The 22,171-nt window shown below is 32.0% G+C and overlaps 2 protein-coding genes across 2 annotated transcripts; both read left to right on the forward strand.

The window, feature by feature from the left end:
- The first annotated feature begins 540 nt into the window (after positions 1-540).
- Positions 541-11,701, forward strand: LOC143076996 (glucose dehydrogenase [FAD, quinone]-like). The gene is made up of 5 exons (XM_076252887.1): positions 541-654; positions 7,690-7,833; positions 8,182-8,387; positions 8,926-9,118; positions 11,535-11,701. Exons 1-5 carry the CDS (start codon positions 642-644, stop codon positions 11,699-11,701), a joined length of 723 nt encoding a protein of 240 aa, XP_076109002.1. The 5' UTR covers positions 541-641.
- A 1,276-nt stretch (positions 11,702-12,977) lies between these two features.
- On the forward strand, positions 12,978-21,963 carry LOC143074326 (glucose dehydrogenase [FAD, quinone]-like). Its single transcript, XM_076249833.1, has 9 exons — positions 12,978-13,076; positions 13,693-13,821; positions 14,340-14,461; positions 16,483-16,650; positions 17,179-17,329; positions 17,925-18,067; positions 20,458-20,632; positions 21,190-21,415; positions 21,811-21,963. Exons 2-9 carry the CDS (start codon positions 13,737-13,739, stop codon positions 21,941-21,943), a joined length of 1,203 nt encoding a protein of 400 aa, XP_076105948.1. The 5' UTR covers positions 12,978-13,076; positions 13,693-13,736; the 3' UTR covers positions 21,944-21,963.
- The last annotated feature ends 208 nt before the right edge of the window (positions 21,964-22,171 follow it).

Here is a 22,171-nt window from a genome sequence, read left to right on the forward strand (position 1 = left end):
GATTGACTATCTTTTGTTTTGAGACCCAAATAATACCAATGGAAATATAAGGGAAAAGTCCGAGTCAGCCTTTTCCCGCCGTATTTTAAATCTCAAATATCTCGGAAAGGAGGTTCATGACCTATCAATAATTATAGCTTATTTTATCCTTAACGGATGCTCTACCGGCTTAAAGTATCTATTTGAGTTTCTTAATTTCTTAATTTTCACCTAAGTACATCCTTAAGTTTGTGTAAAAAAGATTTCCTCGCAAGGTTAACAAAGTTCAAATAAAGTAAAGTAGAAAAAATAAAAGTCTACTTTACATATTTTTGTTTTAGAAATATCATTTGACTTCATTGAATCACCATTCACTGTCAGATAGCCTGTCAGAGACACATCAAAAGTGTAAAAGATTGTTATTACGTTTATCTACTGTTGTATGTATAGAATTCAAATAGTTAAATACACAATTGTTTTTTGAATTACTAATTTTATACAGGAGAAAGTATTTTTCGTTTGTGCAATGTTAGTTGACTACATAACATTGTATTTCATGTATCTGATGTAAAATCTGCAGATATAAGATATTTTATATGTGAACTATAAGACAAATATAGTTCATACATTTTTATTCAAGGACACTTCATGGAACGTTATTTATGCTTAGTCCGGGTAAGATATTGACATATAATGAATATATGTATATACATCTGGAAAACATTTAATTTTTGGTATACCAATAGAGATCATATTTGTACTAAGTACATTGTAGCCTTATATTGGATGTCCCTTGGATATACCTCTATGATTCGACCGACCGAATTGTATATTCATCAAATGTATAGTTAGGTATTTGAACTTATTGTACTATTTCGTAAAAAGGACGGAATATAAATATAATTAAATTATGAAGCTACCTTACAGTCGGAAAACAAGTTGCAGAACTGTAAATCTTTAATAGTCACAAAGGTACCAGGATTATTTAATACGCCAGACGCGCGTTTCGTCCTCATAAGACTCACCAGTGACGCTCAGATCAAAATAGTTATTAGTCAAATTTAAACACGACAAGTTATCGTTCTGTAGACTCGGCTGTTTTTTATTCGAAATATACATGCTGACATGAATTATCATTGATATTGTTATATTTATAAATTAACTGTTTATAAAATTTAGAATTTTTTGAAATAATAAGGCTTTTCTACCTCAGGCATAGATTACCTTAGCTGTATTTGGCAACACTTTTAGGAATTTGGATCTTATTGCTCTTCAACTTTGTACTTTATTTGGCTTTTTTTTTTTTTTTTTTTTTTTTAAACTTTTGTGGATTCGAGCGTCACTGATGAGTCTTTTGTAGACGAAACGCGCGTCTGGCGTATATACAAAATTTAGTCCTGGTATCTATGATGAGTTTATTTATAAAACAAAGTGATTATTTTATTTTCTCAGCATTATGTACAAACAATGCTCTGTGTTAATTTTAAGGTTGCTTTATGCTTTTGCAATCTTCGCTGAAAAGGGTCCATATTTATTAGGAGAAACAATTGGAGTTAAATATATTTCAATCTTCTCAAAATAGATCTCAACAATAACAATTCTATTTTCAATGAAAATGATTTTTTTAACATAGGTGCACTGAAAATATATATAACAACGATATGATTGCTTATATTAAGTTTATCCATCGAGAATGTGTCAATCGGTACTAGAATTAAGGAAGACAAACGGTAAAACCTGAACTGTCGATCTACTAGACATGTTCACCATAAGCCGATACCGGAACCGATACCGAAACCGAAACCGAAACCGAAACCGATAACGAAACCGATACCGATACCGAAACCAAAAATAGTAGTGAAATGAATTAATACAACCCTCTTACTCCATTATAGTTTGTAAAATTTTAATACACTAGATGGAGTATTACTTCAATTCAACAATTTACATGAATCTATCAAAAAAGCAAAGTTAAATTCAACAAGTATTAAATATTAAATATACTATCGCAAGTTATATACAATTAAGATGTGGATACAAATTAAATAAAATACATAAAAAAAATGAGAGAATAAGACAGAGGAATAAAGGAGCGGTACGTTTAAGCTAGCAAAATATATTTCTTATGGTTTTGTTAGGTTAAGATGTTACCCTACATTTCAACAAATGGCTTTGATGTTAGCCAAACTTTAATTCCTAAAGCTATCAACGAAATCATTCATCAATCATATAGATTAATGAAAACATGGCCTTCAGCTTAAGAACGGGATTCTATGAAGGCTGATTGGCCAGAATTGGAAGCAGTTTTTGGATCTATCGATTGCACATCCCAAAGAATAATTCGCCTAACAAAAAAAGGTATTGTTTAATAGTAGACACTGTCATATATATATATGTAGGACTCTAAAGTGCGATGGTACTCTAAAGTGCGACGGCCACGCTAAAGTGCGATGGTCTACGCTAAAGTACGATGGTGTCTCACCCTAAAGTGCGATGGTTGTTTGTTCGCTAAAGTACGATGGTATATCACGCTAAAGTGCGATGGTCCAAAGGGTAAGATTCGAAGCATTAAAACATCGAGGTTTGAAAAGTCTTTTTGCAAAAGCTATTATGTTGAGGTACATGTATAACATATTTGATAGGCTTTACAATTTACCGGTAGGCTGAAGTTATTGTTTCTAAATTAACAAGTCCAACCAAGTAATAATTGCTATAAAGGTAATTTATGTTTTGGAAATATTATATTTCATGTTAAATGAATTTTTAACAATTCGAAGCGTATTGAATATTGGATAATTGGTGTAGATTGCCGTTCACACTAATGTTACAACCTCCCTTGTATTTGTCATTGAAAATTAAAAATACGGTAACGGAATTCGATCATTGTCGGAATATGCAACATTTATTTGTATAAGCTTCAATTAATTTAAATGCGAGAGAAATGCAATGTTCGCCTAGCTTTCTCCTCTTTCGTAGCGGGTACAAAGTGACATGTTTTATTTTCCTACAATGTACAGTGCGAACTAATGTTTTAGCAGAAAATTAATAGTTCACGCATGAAAACACGTATCTTTATTTTACCGACGTTACCTTTCATTAAAATCGACGACATTTTAACGGAGATCACAAAGTAAACTGCCACATAAACAATGATTCGAATGTATCCGTTTGCTTTAAATAGAAGCAGGATAAGTATGCGTATACTGTTTTGTATTTATCATGTTTATATACAATTGTAGTAAAATGGTCGACTGTAGTCCTTCTTCCAGCACTCGAAAAAAAACAAACATTGTGATTCAGCCGACAAAGAATCAATTACTAGTAAGTCATGGACATTTGGTGTTAAAATTGTTATTCAAATATTCCTCATCCATATCTTCCGGCATGTTCATTTTTAGTTTTTATAAACGACTGTTAACGTCATTATCGAACTACGTTTCTAACGTAGAAGTCTATATTTTCGCTGACCATCGGACTTTAGCGTATGGAAGCATCGCACTTTAGCGTAGACCATCGCACTTTAGCGTGACCATCGTACTTTAGCGACCCCATCACACTTTAGAGTCCTACATATATACACTGTATTAATACGCAAGTCATAAAAGACATAAGAAAGGAAACAAGATACATCAAATCTGGGTTTCTATATCTTAGGAATGACGCAATGACTTACAAATTGATGCATGCGGTCGGTCTACACGATCTATTTACGTTTCCTCGTGATTGTTACTCACTTGGCGATACCATATAACCATCTGAACATCATATACTGTAAGGCAGGTACGCAATCAAATTGCTAAAATCAGCGATCAACGCAAATGTTTCAATGAAAAGATTCGTGCAAGAGTTTCTGTAGAACATTCCATAAGACGAATGAAAAATTAAGAAATAATAGGTTATTTAACGGAACGATATTGCACCTGTTGAAGAACTATGTGCAGCTCTTTACCTAAGACGATACCTGCTTCGTGAATAGTTTACATCATAAATGACTTGCATCAACATCTTAAATTGTATAATACTTGCATTACTGTATAGAATTATGGTTAAATTCAAGTTACCTTTTTTTAATAGATTTTGGTGAATTGATGAATTGAAGTACATAATTATCAAAGATACCAGGCTAAGATGTTGATACGCCAGTCGCGCGTTTCGTCTACATAAGACTCACCAGTGACGCTCAGATAAAAATAGTTAGAAAGACAATCAAGTATAAAGTAGAGGCGCACTGAGGGCTCAAAATACCAAAACATTGTTCCAAATACGGCTTAAGTGGTCTATGCCTTGAATAAGAAAATCCTTAATATTTCGAATAATTCATATTTTTGAAGTAATACTCCATCTAGTGAATTCAATTTTCAAGCAATACAATGGTGTTAAAGGGTTGAATTGATTGACCATGTTGACATTATAAACATTTATCATTTACATCACTACTATTTTTGGTTTCGGTATCGGTTTCGGTTTTGGTTTCGGTATCGGCTTATGGTGAACATGTCTATTAGGAGTATACGCATTTACTGGAGAATTTAACCGACTTAAAATCCAAATCCATAATTTACTAACTAAAATATTAAAACTATGAATTAACAGATTTAAGGTCAAAAAGGCGAAATTGATATTTATTTGATACGAATAGATACGACGCTTACGTATATTGTTGTTTTTTGTACAAATATAAATTATGTTACAAATTGCTCTATCGTAAAAAAAGGATTTAAAAAAAATAGTTTGATGGCATTGCTGCAATGGCTAATCAATAAACATTATATTTCTGTTTATCCCTATTCTAAATGAATTTAATATAAAAAGGTGATTTACGGTTGCTTATGTATTATATGATAATCAAAATGACGTGAATATTAGCAACTATAGGTCAACGTATATGGGTAAACATGTTTGTCAGTGATTAGACTGGTTCCCGATCGCAATATTCAGTATGTTACACATATACCGTGAGAGAGTATGGCTAATAGCTAATACCTGGAACGTAGTACCGGGAACCAGGATAGTCAGTGATCAACCCTTCCATAACAGCCGGTCTGGATTTGGTTTACAGAATAGGACATAATTGGACAAGAGTACAGAAAAATAACAGGAAAATGAAGAATAGAGACACATTCTTAGGAAAGAAAGCATTAAGCACAAATAGAATAGATAAAATTGAATGCTAAAATATATACAATACAGAATTATGGACCGAACAAAGATTACAGAAAATGGCATAAAAAGTTTAAAGAATACAGAAACTCCTAACCAAGAACAGTGGTGCAACGTTAACATAACACAAACTTTAAAGAGATCGACTCTTTAAGTTGGTAAATCCACCATTTTCTAGATAAGAACATGCATGTGACCAAGTCAGGAATATGACAGTTTTTATCATTCGTTTGGTGTGTTTGAGCTTTTGATTTTGTCATTTGTCTAGAGACTTTTCGTTCAGAAATTTTCTCGGAGTTCGGTATTATCATTATTTTACTCTTTTTTATGTTTGTTATCTATGAAATCCTTAGCACTCGTTTAAATATTTGAAAGGAAGATGACTACTCCGGGTCTTGATTTTAATACTAGTACTTTAACTATGCTCACAAGTTGAATAGCAAAAATACCGAACACCAAGGAAAATTCAAAAAAGGAAATCCTTTATGAAATGGCAAAATAAAAAAATACAATATAAAATTGAGAATGGTATTGAGGAATGTGCCAAAGAGACAACAACCCGATCATAGAAAAAAAAATACATCAAACGAAAGAAACACAATAAAACCCACATCAAACGAATGGAAAAACCTGTCCTATTCCTGATTTGGTACAGACATTTTCTTAAGAAGAAGATATTTGGTTTAAGATTAACACACAATATATTACATTCCGAGAACCACGAAGTTTATTTTTAAATAGTTTATGTTCGAGATATTTTTTTAGAAGAGAAATTAGTAGCCGAGTATAAATGGATATGAGCCTATATATTAGCAGAGGTGAATAACTTTCGACATGGATGGATTTTTACCTGAACGTTAGATTTTATTCATAGGTCTATGCTTTACTAGAACCGTATGCATTTTGTGTTACTAGTAATATTTATGCGTATGTATGTGTTTCACCGTCTATCATTTATATAGATATCAAGGTAAATAGATTTTTTTTCTTAGTTTTTTTTTTACCCCAAAGGTTGTGGACTTGGAGTATAGGAATATAGGAATATGGTTAATCAAACCCTCTCTTAGGAGATAACTGTATTGTATTTCAAGCTCCGACGGCATCAATTGGGGATTTGATGGTCGCAAATTAAGTTTACTGGCGAGGCGTTAGCGGAGACAGTCAACGGGTATTTGCGACCATCAAATCCCCAATTGATGCCGTCAGAGCTTAAAATACAATATTGTTATCTCCATTCTAATGAAACTGTCAGAAAACCACGTTAAAACATGTAATAAAAATCTGTCAAATGCCGTCTGCGCTTGCCCGTACGTCTCATAGCATCAATTGTTAAAAAAGTAACGTTATCCAATCAAAATGAACGTTACAGTTGTTGCATTAGAATGTCAGTTTGATTGTCTGAAATGTATAAATATTCAACCTCTTAATGTTAAATTCGATGTGTTTGGAGCATATCGCTCACATGCTGTGATTTCATATATATAACTGAAATTAAGTTTACTTCATCATGTCATCGTTTTAAACTATAACTATGTTAATTATTATAGGCTAATGTACAACTTGTGACATGTATGATTGTATGATATGGATTTATTATGCATTGATATGTTTCGACATACTTGTAACTGAAACATTGAATTTATTCAATGATTTGTGGCTGTTAGCGTTCATATCAGCAACCAAAATTGAATCAATAAATTCATCATAGATACCAGGACAAAATTTTGTATATACGATAGACGCGTGTGTCGTCTACAAAAGACTCATCAGTGACGCTCGAATCCAAAAAAGCTAAAAAGGCCAAATAAAGTACGAAGTTGAAGAGCATTGAGGACCAAAATTCCTAAAATCCAGCTAAGATATTCTATGCCTGAGGTAGAAAAGCCTTAGTATTTCAAAAATAATGAACTGGGCATGTATCACATATTAAATTCAAAATTTCATTTATATCAATGTACAACCAAATTTTAATAACAGATGAAGTGGGTATTTTTTTTTATTGAAAACATTCAAAATTCCATTTTTTTCACTTGTGCAATCAACCATTATTCAAAGTTTAACTTGACCTCAAACATATAATTTCATCATCGAAATCACACGTGGAAACATTTTAACTGTTTACATTTTTGTGTTTCGAAATACTTAAGATTTCTATCCCAGGTGTATATTACTTTAGCTTTATTCAGCAGAACCTATTGGAATTGTACGTCCTCAATGATCTCTAACTTCATATTCTATTTGGCCTCTTTATTTTTTTGATTCGAGCGTCACTGATGAGTCTTTTGTAGACGAAGCACGCGTCTGGCGAACACAATTTTAATCCTGATATCTATGATGAGTTTATTTACAACGTTACTGCAACGTTTTGTGCTTATTTGAGTTCCATTGAAAGACATATATTTGCATAGTTACATTTTCATAAAGCATTTGAATAATTATATATGATCATTATTTCACAATTTTTTGATACACCAATAATTTGCCATTTCATGTCGTAAAGATAACGTATTGTGCAAATGTGCAACACGTTTAATTCTAGTTTGATTTCAGCTGATCACGTGATGTTTCTAGGACAATCACTTGTACAGGTAGCCTCCCTAGTTATCTTTTTGACAACAACGCTTCCACCTAATGAAAAAGACCCACCTGGTGTGTTTGATAGACCTTTAGAAAATTGGTATGACTACATTGTAGGTATGTAAATTATTTTCTTCATAATAATGAAAATACAATGTACTTTGTAATGTGGTATGCAACTTTACAAACCACTATTTAAGTTTATAAATGTAGTGAAACACTTCTCATATGCTGTTTGTATGTACATAGGTCCAGACGTAATCTTTTCAGTGATAATCAAGCAAAAAAAGCCTGCTCATTATGGCTAAAAATTATTGTAAAGCTCCTAAGTGTTGCGATATAACTACAATATTTGGTGACCGACGCGAAAGTAACAAAAGATGAGAAACATATCATATATAAAGCTTTTGATCATATAAAATGAAATGGAAATTTGTAAAAACATGACTAATTGGTGTTTTACAGTGGGAGCCGGGTCGGCAGGGGGCATCGTTGCCACACGTTTGTCTGAAGGATATGATAAAGTCCTATTATTAGAGGCTGGTGGGTCTGACATAGAGAACGACCTGACAAAGATACCATTATTATGGAGTGCTCTGTCGAACAGCAATCTTGACTGGAAATACAAGACAGTAGAGCAGAAGCATGCTCTCTTCGCACATAAAGATGAGGTATTCTTAATATAACAGTACTGGAAACACTTCTTTTGTGTCTTGAATTAAAAAAAGGGAGATGTTGGGTTACCGTTAATGAGGCAGTTTTCTTTTACCGTTAATGATGCAGCAACCTAGCTATCTTTGACATTAACAAAATACTTGTAAAGTTTTTCGACATAATCGATGAGTAAAATGTCATCAAGTTTGAACATAAAACATACCAACAATGTCAACCTGTATTACTCCTTAGTGTTAATGACCTATTTAGAAAATTGAAAATCTTACTTGAACATCAACGGGGGAAAACATTGCGAACAACGTAAAAACTTGACAAGAGAGATGGAAGAAGAAAAGGAGAAGTTGAAGGTAGGGTTAGAAGAGATGGAAAGGATTTTGCAGCGATGAACACCTCATGAAAAGTAATTGTTCTTTTAATAGTATTTCAGAAGGTAAATAATATGAATCCTTGACTATGGTCCCCACATTTCAAAATAGCCTTTGTCGAATCTTTCATCACCACAACGCTATACACGTGAGTGTCTTACTTTATTAGGTAACCAACTGGCCTCGAGGAAAATGTTTAGGTGGAACAGGAAGAATAAATGCAATGGGTCTTATCCGCGGAAATCCCATAGATTTTGACACATGGGCGAAAGAGGGCGCTGTCGGATGGAGCTATAAGGATGTATTCCCTTACTTCAAAAAGATGGAAAGTATTGCTTTCAATTTATCAGCGTATAGTGAAGGTAATTTTACTCTGTATATTTTAAGTATAAACTCATCATGGATACCCTGATTAGTATTGTGTAAGACTGACGTGCGGCTCGTCTATAAAAGACTCATCTGTGACGCTCGAATAAAAAAGGGTTGGTGTAAACAATATTTTATGAACAATACAAGTATAATTATAAACACATTCACAATTATAATTCAGAAAAAAAGGTTAAAAAAACAAAATAAAGTTCGAATTTTAAGCGTATTTAGGAACTTAAATTCCATAGATTTTGCCAAATACAGCTAGGTAATCTATTCCTGTGCTAAAACAATAAATAGTTTTCGTAAAATTCAAAGTTTTGAAGAAAGTTGATTTATACATGTTCCGCTATATAAATGATGTTCTCTCACTAAATAATACAAAATTTGTTGACTTTGTTGAACGAATCTATCTTAGCCTGTGTGGACGAGACGCACTTCTGACGTATTAAATTTTAAACCTGGTGCCTTTTGTTAGCTATTATTCGTGTGTTCCTCTGTCCTATATTGTCTCCTATTTATCTGCATTGTGGTCCTTTCATGTTGTGTTGTCGTTTTAATGTTATATTTAACATTGTCATTAAAGCGGGAGGTTTGGCATGCCACAAAACCAGGTTCAACCACCATTTTTTTCTGTAAAAAAGTCCTGTACCAAGTCAGGAAAATAACCATTGTTATATTATAGTTTGTTTCTGTGTGTTTTACATTTTAATGTTGTGTTTCTATTGTGTCGTTTGTTTCCTCTTATATTTCAGTGTGAATTCGCATTGCTATAAGACGTGTCACGGTACTTTTCTATCCCAAATTCATGTATTTACTTTTGATGTTATATTTGTTATTCTCATCAGATTTTGTCTAATGCTTAGTTCGTTTCTGTGAGTGTTACATTTTAATGTTCTGTTTCTGTTGTGTCGTTGTTTTCCACTTATACTTGATGCGTTTCCCTCAGTTTTGGTTTGTAACCCGTGTTTTTTTTTCTATCGATTTATGAGTTTCGAACAGCAGTATACTACTGTTGCCTTTATCTATCCCATCGAACTAGAGATAAAGGATACCACAGATACAGTCTGCCTCATATCTTAACTTACATCTAGAAATTGAGGATGAGGGTAGGTTGAAAATAAAACTGTACGAGAAAAGAGATGATTGCAGCTTCCCAATTGTGAAATTTCTATTTTATGTAGCAACATTCCAACATCGCCTGCATACGGATTATATATCTCCAAATTGATACGAAATTCTCAGGCTTATATTTCCTATCATAATTTCCTTGATAGAGGATTGATGCTCAAAAGGAAGCTATTAAAACACGAGTTACAATGGTGAAGTTGAAATCATTCCTTCGTAAATTTTTCGAACGCCATCACATATAGGTTGACCGTTATGGAAAAACAGTTTCACAGATGATATAGGATATGTATCTTATGTCGTAACTACAATACCCATCCCTTTACACGAATGTGACTTACCGAATTAGACTATTTACCGGATTTGTAATAACATAAGCAACACGACAGGTGCCACACGTAGAGCAGAATCTGCTTACCCTTCCGGAGCAACTGAGATCACTCCAAATTTTTGGTGGGGTTCGTGTTGCTTAGTTTTGAGTTTTCTATGCTGTGTCTTCTGTACTATTATTTTTATGTTTGTCTTTTCGTTTTTAGCCTTTGCGTTGTCAGTTTATTTTCAATCTATGAGTTTGACTGTCCCTCTTGTATCTTTGGTCCCTCTTTTATAGTTCGTGCTTTATCAATCATATATGAAATTTCATGTTGAATATATGCATTACTAAACAGTTTTAGCTGATGGGATACAATTCTTACGAATAAGCCTAATGGTCACATAACATAATATTTAAAAAAACGTTTTGATGCAAATCGTGACGCTTATAATGATTAAAGTTCTAAATTATTCTATGCATCACTGTGATTATATGAAATCATTGAACCTTATTGTACTCATAGAGAAATAGAATAAATGTATGAGCTTGACTGTCCCTCTAGTATTTTTCGCCCATTATTTCAACAATTGTGGGGACAATAACTGCAAAAACTGCGACGATATTGAATAAATACCATGCTAGTTATAAAATGATAAAGATGGTATCAGTTTGAAGATGAAAATGAAAGTTAAGGTAAAATTCATTTAGAAATTGATATGAACTATACACAAGTGCAGTTTAACATGTTTAAAAATATGTGTAATATATTATTATAAAAGATAAAAGGTAATGCTAACATGCACTCTTTCAAGATAACCAGCGAACACGTTTTCGCTAATTTCAAAACGAATTGCCTTAAAGTATATCTTGCTTAAATTCTGATGCATCAGCATGTTAGTATTCATCAATATCAGAAAATAAATATGCAATAAATATAAATAACACTAAAGGAATGCAATAAATTGTAGGAAAGAAACAAAGGCAATATCATACAAAAGGAGGAAAAGTTAGAACCTCATATGGTCGCAAGAAAAAAGCAGGTGAGCAACTTAACATTTTCTTCGAATTGTCAATCAAAATGCCACATCTTTATAATAAGATATCAAATCTGTTATTTCTTACTTTCCTTTTATAAATCTACGTGGACGGAACGTATAATAAGATATCAAATCTACGACTATTTCTAACTTTCATTTTATACATTGTAGATCTACGTGGACGGAATTGATCGTTGACAATTGTAAAGTTCTTAAATAAGATAACAAAATTTACAACTATTTTATTTATAATCCTGGTACCTTTGATAACTATTTACTTTCTTTTTGTGGGGACAATAACTGCAAAAAATGCGACGATCTTGAATAAATACCATGCTAGTTATAAAATGATAAAGATGGTATCAGTTTGAAGATGAAAATGAAAGTTAAGGTAAAATTCATTTAGAAATTGATATGAACTATACACAAGTGCAGTTTAGCATGTTTAAAAATATGTGTAATATATTATTATAAAAGATAAAAGGTAATGCTAAAATGCACTTTTTTAAGATAACCCGCGAACACGTTTTCGCTAATTTCAAAACGAATTGCCTTAAAGTATATCTTGCTTAAATTCTGATGCATCAGCATGTTAGTATTCATCAATATCAGAAAATAAATATGCAATAAATATAAATAACACTAAAGGAATGCAATAAATTGTAGGAAAGAAACAAAGGCAATATCATACAAAAGGAGGAAAAGTTAGAACCTCATATGGTCGCAAGAAAAAAGCAGGTGAGCAACTTAACATTTTCTTCGAATTGTCAATCAAAATGCCACATCTTTATAATAAGATATCAAATCTGTTATTTCTTACTTTCCTTTTATAAATCTACGTGGACGGAACGTATAATAAGATATCAAATCTACGACTATTTCTAACTTTCATTTTATACATTGTAGATCTACGTGGACGGCATTGATCGTTGACAATTGTAAAGTTCTTAAATAAGATAACAAAATTTACAACTATTTCATTTATAATCCTGGTACCTTTGATAACTATTTACTTTCTTTTTGTGGGGACAATAACTGCAAAAACTGCGACGATCTTGAATAAATACCATGCTAGTTATAAAATGATAAAGATGGTATCAGTTTGAAGATGAAAATGAAAGTTAAGGTAAAATTCATTTAGAAATTGATATGAACTATACACAAGTGCAGTTTAACATGTTTAAATATATGTGTAATATATTATTATAAAAGATAAAAGGTAATGCTAAAATGCACTTTTTTAAGATAACCCGCGAACACGTTTTCGCTAATTTCAAAACGAATTGCCTTAAAGTATATCTTGCTTAAATTCTGATGCATCAGCATGTTAGTATTCATCAATATCAGAAAATAAATATGCAATAAATATAAATAACACTAAAGGAATGCAATAAATTGTAGGAAAGAAACAAAGGCAATATCATACAAAAGGAGGAAAAGTTAGAACCTCATATGGTCGCAAGAAAAAAGCAGGTGAGCAACTTAACATTTTCTTCGAATTGTCAATCAAAATTCCACATCTTTATAATAAGATATCAAATCTGTTATTTCTTACTTTCCTTTTATAAATCTACTTGGACGGAACGTATAATAAGATATCAAATCTGTTAATTCTTACTTTCCTTTTATAGATCTACGTGGACGGAATTGACCGTTGACAATTGTAAAGTCTTTAAATAAGATAACAAATTTTTTTTATGTTATTTATAATCCTGGTACCTTTGATAACTATTTACTTTCTTTTTATAGATCTACGTTCACGGAATTGACAATTAACAATTGTCAAGACAGAAGTTGTCGTTTGTTGATGGGGTTCATAAGTGTTTCTCGTTTCTCTTTTTTTATATAGATTAGACCGTTGGTTTTCCCGTTTATATGGTTTGACGCATGTCATGTTTTGTGCCCTTTATAACTTGTTTCTCGGTTTGAGCCAAGGCTCCGTGTTGGAGACAGTACTTTGACTTATGCTGGTTTACTTTTACAAATTGTGACTTGGATGAGAGAGTTGTCTCATTGGTACTCATACCACATCTTCTTCTATCGATATAATACGATATCAAATCTGATATTTCTAACTTCCATTTTATAGATCTACGAGGACGGAATGGACCATTGACAATAGTCGAGTCCAGAATGACAATGTTGGAATATTTTCATGAACAGGCTGCTCAAGAGTTAGGATACAATAGAATAGACTGCAACGGTGAAACACAACGTGGTAATTTTTCATCTCTACTTTGTGCTTACGTAATCATATTGAAATTATTTATTCCTTTTTCTTTTTTCTTAATATGCTATGCCCCAATTATTTTTTTAACAATAAGTACATATCCCAATTAATTAAAAGCTAGCTGTCAAATCTTTGAATTCCATATAATATTGATTGACGTTTCGTAATAGTATACTGAATATTTCAGTCAGTTAGAGAAAGTAGTACTGTTGAACATTCAAAACAGATTACGAAGTGGCGTACAGGATTTTAAGAAATGATAATAAATTTTAATAAATACATTGACATATTCCTAAAAATGACAAGCTTAAACTTAAAAAGATAAAGTATAAAGTAAAATCACAAAAATACTGAACTTAGAGGAAGATCAATTGGGAAAGTCCATAATCACATGGCAAAATCAAATAACAAAACGCATCAAAAACGTATGGATAAAAACTGTCATATTCCTGACTTGGTACATCGTTTTGGTGATTTATTTTAATTGTAAATTGTTAACTTTATAGGTTTCTGTAGAATTCAAGTTAATGTTAAGAAAGGAGAAAGGTGTGACACAGCATCCTGCTACCTAAGACCCGCTCTAGAGAGAAAAAATTTGCAAGTTCATTTAAACAGCTATGTGTCAAAGGTATTTATGGAATGACCACAAGTAATACCGGGTATATTAGAAGAAAGACAGATGATGAATAGCTAGGAATATTATATCATTCAATTGTTTGTAGGGAAAACACGTATACATTTTACAGTTATCAGTGATTATAGAACTTAAACTGCCACATTCAAATCTTCTATTAGCAGTATAAATGTATTTATCTGAGGAAGCTGACACATCACAAATGTGTCTGTATGTTTTATTCACACATCAGTGTCAATATAATGAAATTTTATGCAACTGTCATACAAGTGAGAGGTTTAGATAGTTATAAAATCAGGTTAAATCCATAATTTTCTACATAAGACAACTGTCATACAAGTGAGAGGTTTAGATAGTTATAAAATCAGGTTACATCCATCATTTTCTACATAAGACAATACCTGTTGTACCAAGATAGGAATATAACAGTTGTTATCCATTCATTAGACGTGTTTGAGCTTTTGATTTTACCATTATCTTCGGGACATTTCGTTTAGAATTTTCCTGTGGGTCAATACTTTTGTTATTTTACAGATTATCCAAAAGGATAGGTTTCCAAAAGGATAGGTTTCCTGTTCTTTTGATTTTGTATTATTTTATTCTGACATTTCTAAACGTGACGAAATTGACAAATTATGCCTTAAACTTACAGCTTTAGTCGAAATAAGACATGAACCTAAGTGTGAGAAACCATAAAGTATTAAACATTTATATGTTTATAAAAAGACAACAGTAGTATACCGCTGTTCAATAGTAATAAATAGATTAAACAAAATAATTCCAAGAAACAAACACATGCAAAAACTGATGTAAACACATCAACTTTAAGTGGAAGACAAAGAAACCCCAGAAACACTGAACTGCAACAAAATCAAACGCCAACATATCAAAATAATTTGTCATCTTTATGATAATAACCTGATGATATATATTTAAGAATTGAATGCTTCTTTTTATAATTGTAATGTGGTGAAAAAATCGTTGACCGAAACACACGCAGAACAGCTTTGTTCTATAGACATGGACACGATCAACGCTTTTAATGATATCGGATATGTTTCTTACGTCGTTACTAAAATCCTCTTCCCTTTCATGAATTTGACCTACCGAATTAGACTATTTACCGGATTTGTTATAACATAAGCAACACGACGGGTGCCACATATGGAGCAGGATCTGGTTACCCTTCTGGAGCACCTGAGATCACCCCTAGTTTTTGTCCGTTCGTGATTTTTTCATTTTTAGACTGTCCCTCTTTTACAATCGTTAAAAAAAGAAGCATGTTATAATTGGAATTAAGAGTTGAATCAAGTTTTTCATTTGATTTTCTGCATTTAAAAAAAAATTACGGATAACACATGCAGTCATAGCTTTCGTATTCAATACTGAAATACAATTTGATATTTGAAGATTGTTGTCATCCAATGAAAGTTACAGATTATCATGATATACATGTAATATTGTATACTTATTGACTGGGTATGAGTGAAATAGTAAGTTTATTATCCCCAAGGTGCAACTATTGTTCTGAGGCGTAGCCGAGGGCAATAGTTGTATCCGAGGGGAAAATAAACTTAATATTCCACAAATATCCAGTCATTCAGTAAGTTTTTTTTTTGTTTTTTTTTTTATCGAAAAAGACAATAGACAATACATGGCGGTGATAAATCGACTATCGTAATATAAAAAAGAATAACGTTTACTTCATAAATTGTCTGAAATTATAAGGCTACCTCTTGCAATGGCGTCAACCCTAGATATATTAAGTAAAAACGCTACGTTGGTACTCCCTCAGTATTTTCAAAAATCCTCAAATCACGTAGCTGCATTGGAATCTCCGCAAAATATAATGACGCTTGAGGTCAAATAGTTTCATCGAGGTCCAAATGTTGGGAACTACTGACCGGTTCAATAGTTCAACGCTTTTAATTTGAAAAAAAATAGCCAAAATACTATGTACTTGTTTTATATACAAAATAATAACTAAGGTATCATAAAACTATATATACATGTAGATACTATTTGAGGGCAAAGTTGCTCGAGCAGTAGAATTTTCTAAAGATGGCGTTTTGTACAAAGTATATGCAAGAAAGGAAATCATTCTGTCAGCAGGTGTTGTTGGTTCACCAAAAATACTCTTATCTTCTGGAATAGGACCAAAACACCACCTCAATGATATCAGGGTAAGTATGAATACAGGTCTGAAGTCAGTTTAATATTGTAGAAATACAAAATTTGTTTCACTTGGCTGTATCTATTTTACTCCAATAAAGAAATTAGAGATTAAAATACTCACAGTTCTACTTTTTGCAGTGTGTCAAACTATTTGACAGTTACTCCATGCAGGTATCACCTAGTTGAAATGTGAACACAATACTAGACATTATTAGAAGGATAACCTAATTGAAATATGCACAATACCAGAAATTCCAAAAATGGATGACTTCGTTGAAATATGCAAAAATACAAGACATTCCAAGATTCGTTCTTACTATTTTCTTTTGATTTTGAAAAAGACTTTGTTATTGATTTGACTTTACAAAGTTAATTCGAGCGCTAGTGATGGGCCAGTGTAGACAAATCGCACGTCTGTTCTAAACATTGTATAATACTGTTATATTTGATGACATTTTACCGTTTTGTACTCTTAGTATTTACTTATTTTGCTATTACTTATCTTTATAAGTTATTATTCGTCTGGTTCTTTTTAGATTCCAGTTGTTGCAGATTTGCCTGTTGGTGAAAATCTCCAAGATCAGATGGCTATGCACTTTCAGTTTGCAATAAACATGAGCTTATCTACAACTTCTCAGAAGATAACAGACACAGAAAACATTCTGCAATATTTGTTCTACAGAGAAGGTCAATTTATATTTTTGATAATCACAAAAAGACGTTATATTAATTATTTTCTAACTGTTCATTATTCCGATTCGAAATTTTTTAAAACATTAACTTGTTCTCTGTTTTTGCTTGCAACGGTATTATATATCTCAGTTGTATTTTGTTTGTCTGTTAATTTAATTTAGGACCGTTTTTGAATGATTACCCTTTACCTTCTATGATTGCAACAGTTCATATACTATCAGTACCTAACGCTGGATACATAGTGTTTCATATAAATAAGGAGATGTGGTATGGTTGCATGATTAATATGAGACAATTATCCACCTATTATCGAAATGACCAAGATGTAAATATCTACAAGTCAATGTTAAGTCTTCCACAAGAAATAAAATCAATGCCATATAGACTGCTACAAAAGGCCATGGTAAAACTAATATTAAACATTCCTAAAAAGATACCCAACAACCGGATTTGCAATATGAAAGAACAATATAAAGAACCGTCGTGAACATATGCTTTTAACAGTAATATACAGTGTATATTTATGCATACGAAGTAATTCTCGTGGAAAACTGTTTCAATTTTCTCATTTAATTCTAATATTTTTCAGGTATATATGCTCAGATTGGGGTAGATGGGATGATATTTATAAATCTAGATCAGAATAAAGACGCTCCTCCTGATATACAGTTGATATTTCTCGGCTTGGCTTACGAGAAAGGTTTTCTTGACGGTTTTTCCTACAAAGAAGAAGTGAGTTCACACCAGGGTTATGTGGTAGTATAAATAACAATTATTTAAAAAGGCTAACAAATTTTGGAATTTTTAAATATTTCTTTTTCTCTCATTATACTTTGATAAATGTAAAGTTGAACTGTTGTTATTCAGTCATTGCTTCTGATAACGTGTTGTTTTGTGATACCTATAAAAAAGAAGATGTGGTATGATTGCCAAGGAGACAACTGTCCACAAAAGAGCAAAATGACACAGACATTAACAACTATAGGTTACTGTACGGCTTTCAACAATGAGCACAGCCCATACCGCATAGTCAGCTATAAAAGGTCCCGATATGACAATGCAAAACAATTCAAACGAGAAAATTAATGGCCTTATTCATATAGAAAAATGAACGAAAAACAAATATATAACACATAAACAAACGACAACCACTGAATTACAGGCTCCTTAATTGGGACAGGCACATACATAAATAAGGTGGCGGGGTTAAACATGCTAGCGGGATTCCAACCCTCCCCCTAACCTGGGACAATGGTATAACAGTACAACATAAGAACGAACTATCAAAATCAGTTGAAAAGGGCTTAACTCATCAGATGGACAAAAATACAATTGGACGTGACCGGTTACTTGTACATCCCGACAAAAAAAAGACACTAGGAACAGATCTGAGAGTAATCGCAGTTATCTGACAGCTAGTTCAAAGCCACTATCAACTAATAAAAAAAATCATGCATCTAAGACTAGACCGTTTGTTCTTAGCATTGCATTTTTTTATGATGCTGCTGTAAGAAACTTATTGTGCATAACAGCTATCTATAGTATGGTATTATTCGTACCTGAATTTGCGCCTCACTATATGCTAATCACTGCAGTGATTAAACAAACTACAGGATAGATAATATCTATATAAAAATAGGATATTGTGGTAGGATTACCAATGGGACAACTCTCTGAAAGAGACACAGACATTAACAACTATCGGTCACCGTACGACCTTCAGCAAAGAGCATGTATTATTATAATTTTGCCCATTCCTCGAATGTTATAAAATCATTTCTATTATCAAAGTCATGAAAAATATAATCTATCATTAAGGAAACTTAATCAATAACAAAAGATTCAAATACTTAATAACAAAACAATATGGTATTTTCTCCGCTAAAAAGCTATATTTATACATAATTTTTGAATTTAAGATAATTTTTCACGAATAAGAACGTTCAAATAATAGTATGAATATGCAATATATTTAATTTTAATTACGACATGTAAAAAGTAAAATGACTAAAATATAGAACTTCAAGGAAAATTCAAAACGGAAAATCCCTTATCAAATAGCTGAAACAAATACTCTAACACATCAACCGAATTAAAAACAACTGCCTTATAACTCTGTACAGACATTCCCATATGGAAATAATGGTAAATTAAACCTAGTTTGATTACTAACTTAAACTCTCACTTGTATGACAGTCACATAGAATTCTAGCAATGTGTGATCAAATCATAATTACATAATAGGTATAAGTGTTAACAAATTGACAATACCTAGTTTTACCAACAGACAGATGTCTAAAAATACAACATACTCAATGTGTAAGATACAGCTCAAGCAGAGGAGACAAATCTTGACTAAATGCAAAAAAAAATATAAATTGTCGTCTAAGAAAATGGTACTTATGTACTAAAAGAATTCAATTCTAAAACTACTTAATTGGTATAATATTTAGTAAAAAGTAAAATAACATAATACTGAACATGAAGGAAAATTCAAAAATGAAAGTTCATTATCAATGGCAAAATCGAAAGCTCAAACTCTTTAAAAGAATGGAAAACAACTGTTATTATCCGAACTTGGAAAAGAATTTCCTAATGTTAAAACTGGTGGATTAAACCTGTTTTTTTTTATCTAGCTTAACTTCTCACTTATATGTCAGCTACTTAGAATGTAAAATACTTTGTCTAGTATTTGGTAAAATTTGAAATTCATCATTCTGTTGATTCGAGAGTCAATGATGAGTCTTTTGTAGACGTGACACACGTCTGGCGTACAAAAAGTAAGCTTGGTATCTATGATGAGTTTATTTATAACCACTTGATCAATACAACTGCTGGTGTAGGTATTAACCCCAAAGGTATCACCAGCCTGGTGGTTAGCATGTGTTGACATTAAGTATCATTATTATGATCATGATTATAAAAACTGTTTACAAAACTTGGAAATTTACTAACCCAGGGATAAATAAACTTAGCTGTATTGTAATGCTTAACAACTTACTTTATTTGGTCAATTATCTTCGTGATTCTATCATCACTTACGGGTCTTTTGTAAATGTTTAGCCTGCTTGGTGAACACTTTTGTAAACCTGGCATCAATGGTGATTTTATTTACAATTAAGGCAAAAGAAGAACTTGCTAATAGAACAGATCCTAATAGTTTTGTGATTATTGTGAACTTGCTGAATGCAAAGAGTAGAGGAACAATTACACTGTCAACAACGTGTCCGTCGTGCAAGCCTATTATTGATCCAATGTATCTTTCTGACTCAGATGATGTTGAGAGATTTGTCAAAGGTACATTATATTGAGATCGAGCAAAATTAAACACATTTTTTTTATTATGTCTTTAAGGATAGTCCAAGGTAGATAAACAACATTTGTCTACATAATATATATATATGATAGTTAGGCGAACTAACTAATAAATTCATATCTTAATTATTATCGTCATTTCTATAACCAATAATTTATCAATGATGTCAATTTCAATAATATTCTAAAACAGTAATGGATTAAAAAATATGAAACAGACAAATAAAAGCACTTCATTTGCTTTTTGAACGATCACATTTGAAAAAGGCAAATCAAAACGGTAAGCCCGTAATCAAATGGCAAAATCAAAGTTCAAACACATCAAAGTATTGGATAACATCTGTCCTATTTCTGACTCGGTACCAAATGAATAAATGGCAAATGACATATAAAACAGACCACTGGTATTAGAAGAGTATAAGTCGAAATTAAAATACTACATAGTGAGTTTCTCAAGAAGAGTATTTTATTTAGATTAATAAGTTTTATATTATCGACTTCAGTTTAGATGGATACAAATATATCGAAATATATTGCAGGAATTCGATTTTTGCAAAAACTTCAAGAAACTAAGTCATGGAAGAGCATTGGAGCCACGTTGATAAGACACGACACACGGGGTCATTGCAGTGAAGAAGAATTTGATAAGGATGAGTATTGGCGATGTATGGTTCGCCATTTTGCCAATCAAGCCAACCACCAAACAAGCTCCTGTAGAATGGGATCATACAGTGATACAACTGCTGTTGTAGACCCTCAACTCAGGTAAAGAAAAACAAGTATAGTTTTGATTATTTCATTTGTTTTGGTCAGCGGAAATAATGTGCGTGTATCTGAATGTATACCTTGTGTCTTATATGCTGAATATTAAAACTCCACCATTATCACATGGATTATTGTTTTACGCATCTGAGGGCCTTTATTCTGCTGGATCAAAAAGAAATCAATTAAAGAACTTTTTAATAGTGACCTTGAAACTTTATTTATACACTTGAAATTTCTGTGGTCATTAAATATAAAGGTAAATGAAAACTTTTCATACATATAATTTTAGTTTTTTTGTCTAGATTCATTTTTTTATCATATTATTTTCAGGATATCAGGTGCAGAAAATGTGTACTGTGAATGTTTATAAAAGCTTTTTTTTTATTTTGTTATAGGGTTAGGGGCATAAAGAGTCTTAGAGTAGTAGATGCATCAGTCATGAGAAATAACCCGTCGGGCAACACTAATGCTCCGACTATGATGATAGCCGAAAAAGCTGCTGATTTAATCAAACATTGCTATTATTGACTAATGTCGTGAACAATAGACATATTATTATTATTTTTTTGTTGTTTATTTAATTTTAACATTTCATCAAGTAAACTATTTTTGAAGTTTAATGTGTGTTCAACAAAGAAACGGTTTGTGTTGTCAGCACCACACATAATTTAAAGTCAAATCGTCAGTGTGTTCAATAGTCAGATAATTGTGTTGTCAGCACTACCCATGTTTCGAAGTTGAATCGTTAGCTAGGAC

The sequence above is a fragment of the Mytilus galloprovincialis genome, chromosome 5, assembly GCF_965363235.1.
Source record: "Mytilus galloprovincialis chromosome 5, xbMytGall1.hap1.1, whole genome shotgun sequence".
Lineage (NCBI taxonomy): Eukaryota > Metazoa > Mollusca > Bivalvia > Mytilida > Mytilidae > Mytilus > Mytilus galloprovincialis.

Coding starts and splice junctions, on each gene's coding strand:
- LOC143076996 (XM_076252887.1), top strand. Junction 8,388..8,925: donor TCTTCGCACATAAAGATGAG/GTATTCTTAATA, acceptor TTACTTTATTAG/GTAACCAACTGGCCTCGAGG. Junction 9,119..11,534: donor TTTATCAGCGTATAGTGAAG/GTAATTTTACTC, acceptor AATAAATTGTAG/GAAAGAAACAAAGGCAATAT.
- LOC143074326 (XM_076249833.1), top strand. CDS start 13,737: ATGACAATGTTGGAATATTTTCATGAACAGGCTGCTCAAGAGTTAGGA. Junction 17,330..17,924: donor ATATTTGTTCTACAGAGAAG/GTCAATTTATAT, acceptor AATATTTTTCAG/GTATATATGCTCAGATTGGG. Junction 18,068..20,457: donor GTTTTTCCTACAAAGAAGAA/GTGAGTTCACAC, acceptor TTTACAATTAAG/GCAAAAGAAGAACTTGCTAA.